The sequence below is a fragment of the Daphnia magna genome, unplaced genomic scaffold (assembly GCF_020631705.1).
Source record: "Daphnia magna isolate NIES unplaced genomic scaffold, ASM2063170v1.1 Dm_contigs146, whole genome shotgun sequence".
Classification (NCBI taxonomy): Eukaryota; Metazoa; Arthropoda; class Branchiopoda; order Diplostraca; family Daphniidae; genus Daphnia; species Daphnia magna.
In genome coordinates, this window is record NW_025533142.1 from 152526 (window position 1) to 158525 (window position 6000).

The 6000-nt window shown below is 41.3% G+C and overlaps 1 protein-coding gene across 1 annotated transcript; it reads right to left on the bottom strand.

Moving 5' to 3' along the window:
• Positions 1 to 110: 110 nt before the first annotated feature.
• On the bottom strand, positions 111 to 3606 carry LOC123467133. The gene is given in 5 exon segments (XM_045167174.1): positions 111 to 1506; positions 2094 to 2145; positions 2186 to 2403; positions 2405 to 2670; positions 2713 to 3606. Coding segments are annotated over 5 exon segments (2826 nt in total).
• Positions 3607 to 6000: the final 2394 nt, after the last annotated feature.

Consider the following 6000-nt stretch of genomic DNA (forward strand, 5'->3'; position numbering starts at 1 on the left):
CAAGCCATCGACTGGGTCCAGGGTGCTAGATAGCATTGATCTATGAATATTAATGGAACTATATGACATGCCCGACGAATGAAAATGAGATAAGAATTCTAACGCTTCCCCTAAATCGTTTGACAAGGGATTCGAACGCCTCCCCAAACACCAATCCATCCATTTTCTCCAGGCGGACTCGTATGTGGAGTGAGTGTTGGGTCTGTTTCCGGCCATGAGTAGGTCGACCACTGTTGCCGAAAACCCTCGCATAAGGTACTGTCTCCTGACAGCCTCCAGACGGCCAAGTGTAGCGCCCCGTTCCGGATGAGCGGGTGGGTCTCGTCTAGTGCTGATTTCAGCAGGTCTTGCGATGGCGGAAAGAGACGGGGAACATCGCACAACAGCTCCAGTAGTAACGGGAACCAAGGTTGGCCTATCCATACGGGACATACAAAAACCACCAGAGCTTTTTCACGACGGATCTTCTCAAGGCACTTGAATATCAAGGCGAAGGGAGGAAAACAATAGGCTAATAACCCACCCCAATTTACGAAAAATGCATTTGTCGTCAGCGCCCCGGGCTGCGGATGCCATGATATAAATGACGGAAGCTGTGCATTCCAAGGCGTCGCGAAGGCATCAACTTTTGACGGCCAAAGATCCTGAATACGGCTAAACATCCGCTTGTCTAGCCTCCAATCGCTGGAGTCGGGTCCAGCTCGTGATTCCTCATCCGCAATTATGTTCAATTTCCCGGCTACGTGGACCGCTTCCAGCGATATTCCGCGCTCCTCGCACCACGATGTTAATTCCGCTGATATGACTGTCAGCGCTCGGGACCTAGTTCCCCCACAATGATTTATGTATGCTACCGCTGTAGCATTGTCGAGATGAATACGGATGGCTATGTTTTTCGAGCGGACTGCGAACGCCTGTACCGCGAATAATGCGCCCAAAAGCTCAAGTTCGTTGATATTTCTTGTTGAGTCCGTAAGCGTCCACGATCCCCTTGTCCTAACCTCATTACAGCAAGCTCCCCACCCCGATAAGGAAGCGTCAGTATATATTTCGAGATCCGGTGCTTGGGGAAAGAAAACCTTATCCTTCGCTTTATCTAGATTAGCCACCCACCATTTTAGATCTTCCTGTGCTTTGAGCGAGAGCAAACACTTGATCTTTAGATTGGAATTTGCCGCCTGCGCCTTCCTAATGTAGAAACTTTGCAAACGACGGTAGTGCGCCTGTGCGTACGGAATTGCCGGAATTGCCCATGTAAAGTTTCCCATAATGGATGCTATCTCTCTCAGTGAAACGACCTTCGCTAAAAGAACTGCTTCACACATAGCCTTCACCGCTTCTATTTTGGCTATTGGCAATGCGAATGACAATCGATTAGAATCGATAACCAGCCCCAAATATTCTAGCCTCTGTGCTGGTTCCAGTACCGATTTCCCCCAATTAATAATTAAACCCAGACGCTGTAGTAACTCAATCACTACTTCCAGGTCTGCCAACACGCGCTCTCTAGACGTATTTAAAATTAAAATGTCGTCCAAATATATTATCAGTCTCAACCCTTTTTTCCTTAAAAAACCCATAACTACTTTGAGAATTTTTGTAAAAATTCGCGGTGCGGGTGCGAGACCGAAGGCTAGACAGGAAAACTGGAAAATACGCCCCTTCCATTGAAAACGCAAAAATTTCTGATGGGAGGGGTGCACAGGGACCGTCAGGTAAGCATCTTTCAAATCTAGCTTCGCCATCCAATCCCCTTTTCTCAAAAGAAACCTGGCCGATTCTAGATTCTCCATTTTAAAATGTTCATATCGTATGAACTGATTTAATGGTTTAAGGTTGATTATGGGCCTAAATCCTCCCGATTTTTTCGGAATAACAAATAAGGAGCAGACGAAACCCTCTGAGCCCCTTGCAACCTCAGTGATCGCCCGTTTCCTAATTAAGTCCTCCACCTCCTTGTCGCAAATTTTAACCATTTCTTTTGACATTGCAACAGGGGGGGGGGATTACAAGCTGGGTTGGAAGCGCCTCAAAATCTAATTTTATGCCCTGCGCAATCCCGTCCAAAACCCAACTATCGTCCGTCACCTCACTCCATTGGCCCGCAAAGGCCAACAATCTGGCCCCCACCTCCTCTTCTGACAGTTGGGTCGGAGAAATAACGGGTTTTGAAAACCGAACGTACCTCTGAACACCTCGCGTCCATGCTTGGGCACCTGCTGGTCGCCCTCGCTCACCTCCGCCTCGGTGCGGCTGCTCCGTCGCCTTTCTCGTCCGCAGAACGAATGGATGGCGCGGCAGTGAATAAGATGGGTCCGCGAGCGCCTTTCCTTTCGATCCCAGATTCGTCCTAGGTTTTGCTGTTCTCGCCAGTGTCGCGTCCTGTGATGCTTCTTTAAGCATCGATTCCAGGAATTTTCCGGTGAAAAGGAGCTTGCGAGCCTCCTTTCCTGGCGCGAAAGCCTCAGGTTCGGCTGTGAGAAAGTCGAAGGACGGCTCCACTAAGGCAATCACCGTCTTCCGTCTCTGCTTCGTGATATGATGGTAGGCACGCGCCCACTGTATCAACGCATCTTGCACCAATTCTTGCGCCTTTTTCTCCGTTTTTCCCTCGCCGAGAGATAGAATGCGCGTGTAGAGATCAATAAGTGGCGGGCCCACGTCCATGATCTTAAGTTGAGTCGTAATTAATGATTCTTCCGACGCGTTTACGGCCTTCAGCTTCCCTTTCTCTTTCGCTCGCCTATGCATGTAGCCGTCCAGTTTCGGGGGCTTCACCGAAAATTCTTTGTCAAGAAATTCTAACGGCGTCTTCTTCGAAATGGCTTTGGAATCTTCCGTCGAAACACCTTTCGTCATCCAACCCGAAAGCGCATCACTCACCTCCTGAGGAACTACTAACGGTGCTGGTTCCGCCTTATCACTTGGCTCTGAAATCCTCTCCTTCGACGGACCCGGCTCGGGTGACACGGACATGACTGCCGACGCACGTTTTGATTTGACGGCCGGTTGCGGTCCCGGCGGCTCTTCGGACTGATTGCTGCTTGGCCGCCACGGGCGATTATAGAATTTCTGTAGCCTATCCTGATCGTCTAAATCGTCCAGAATCAACTCGTCTAATCCTTCCTCACTTTCCGGCTGCTCTTCGTCACCGTAACTATCCTCGGTCCCTTGTTCCAGAATGCTAGGTCTCTCCAATTTTTCCCTACGGGGAATGCCCTCGCCGTATTGACTTCTGCCTCCCTGTTCGGCTAACGGATCCACCCGACGCTGATCGTAGATTGGCCTACCTCCGTTTCTCGGATTTCTACTGGGTCCTTGCGAATGGAAATCCCATTGATCAAAAACGTAATCCGGCCCTACTCTACCATAACCCTCGTAGTGAACGTGGCCCGGTACAGCTGGGTATAGCACTTGATCCCGATAAAAATCACTCGGCGCAGAACGCAAGGGCGACCTTTCTCTCTCTTGGAAACGCGATTCGTAATAGTCACGTTCCCAAAAACGAGATCGTTCCACCAGGTCCCTCTCCTGCTGCTCTCTCTCAAAGTTAGCGACCCGTGGGTCAACCCAATAGTCTCTATACCTGCCACTAAAACCAGACATCTTTACACCGTAAGAGCTAAAATAAGTCTGAGGTTATGGGGGCGTTGTCAGGCCCAGGAAGAGTACGGGTTTCTTTGTTTTTTTCTTTAAAGAGCTAAAATTTATGTGTCTACACCCTTAGGGTCTAGCGAAATGTCATTTAGCAGCACAATTCTATATGTAAACAGCATCAAATATACTTATATTCAATGTGAATACACTGTTATACACTGAGTTTTTACTTCTATATGTAAACAGCATCAAATATACTTGTATTCAATGTGAATACACTGTTATACCATGAGTTTTTACTTCTATATGTAAACTGCATCAAATATACTTGTATTCAATGTGAATACACTGTTATACCATGAGTTTTTACTTCTTTATGTAAACAGCATTAAATATACTTGTATTCAATGTGAATACACTGTTATACCATGAGTTTTTACTTCTATATGTAAACAGCATGGAATATACTTGTATTCAATGTGAATACACTGTTAAACCATGAGTTTTTACTTCTATATGTAAACAGCATGGAATATACTTGTATTCAATGTAAATACACTGTTATACCATGAACTTTTACTTCTATATGTAAACAGCATCAAATATACTTGAATTCAATGTGAGTACACTGTTATACCATGAGTTTTTACTTCTATATGTAAACAGTATCAAATATACTTGTATTCAATCTGAATACACTGTTATACCATGAGTTTCTACTTCTATATGTAAACAGCATCAAATATACTTGTATTCAATGTGAATACACTGTTATACCATGAGTTTTTACTTCTATATGTAAACTGCATCAAATAAACTTGTTTTCAATGTGAATACACTGTTATACCATGAGTTTTTACTTCTATAAGTAAACTGCATGGAATATACTTGAATTCAATGTGAATACACTGTTATACCATGAGTTTTTTCTTCTATATGTAAACTGCATGGAATATACTTGTATTCAATGTGAATACACTGTTATACCATGAGTTTTTACTTCTGTATGTAAACGGCATTGAATATACTTGTATTCAATGTGAATACACTGTTATACCATGAGTTTTTACATCTATATGTAAACTGCATGGAATATACATGTATTCAATGTGAATACACTGTTATACCACGAGTTTTTACTTCTATATAAAAACTGCATGGAATATACTTGTATTCAATGTGAATACACTGTTATACCATGAGTTTTTACTTCTATATGTAAACTGCATGGAATATACTTGTATTCAATGTGAATACACTGTTTTACCATGAGTTTTTACTTCTATATAAAAACTGCATGGAATATACTTGTATTCAATGTGAATACACTGTTATACCATGAGGTTTTACTTCTATATGTAAACTGCATGGAATATACTTGTAATTAATGTGAATACACTGTTATACCATGAGTTTTTACTTCTATATGTAAACTGCATCAAATATACTTGTATTCAATGTGAATACACTGTTATACCATGAGTTTTTACTTCTATATGTAAACTGCATCAAATATACTTGTATTCAATGTGAATACACTGTTATACCATGAGTTTTTACTTCTATATGTAAACTGCATCAAATATACTTGTATTCAATGTGAATATACTATTATACCATGAGTTTTTACTTCTATATGTAAACAGCATGGAATATACTTGTATTCAATGTGAATACACTGTTATACCATGAGTTTTTACTTCTATATGTAAACAGCATCAAATATACTTGTATTCAATGTGAATACATTGTTATACCATGAGTTTCTACTTCTATATGTAAACAGCATCAAATATACTTGTATTCAATGTGAATACACTGTTATACCAAGAGTTTTTACTTCTATATGTAAACAGCATCAAATATACTTGTATTTAATGTGAATACACTGTTATACCATGAGTTTTTACTTCTATATGTGAACAGCATCAAATTTACTTGTATTCAATGTGAAAACACTGTTATACCATGAGTTTTTACTTCTATATGTAAACTGCATCAGATATACTTGTATTCAATGTGAATACACTGTTATACCATGAGTTTTTACTTCTATATGTAAACTGCATCAAATATACTTGTATTCAATGTGAATACACTGTTATACCATGAGTTTTTACTTCTATATGTAAACTGCATGGAATAACCCTGTATTCAATGTGAATACACTGTTATACCATGAGTTTTTACTTGTATATGTAAAAAGCATCAAATATACTTGTATTCAATGTGAATACAATGTTATACCATGAGTTTCTACTTCTATATGTAAACAGCATCAAATATACTTGTATTCAATGTGAATACACTGTTATACCATGAGTTTTTACTTCTATATGTTAACTGCATCAAATTAACTTGTATTCAATGTGAATACACTGTTATACCACGAGTTTCTACTTC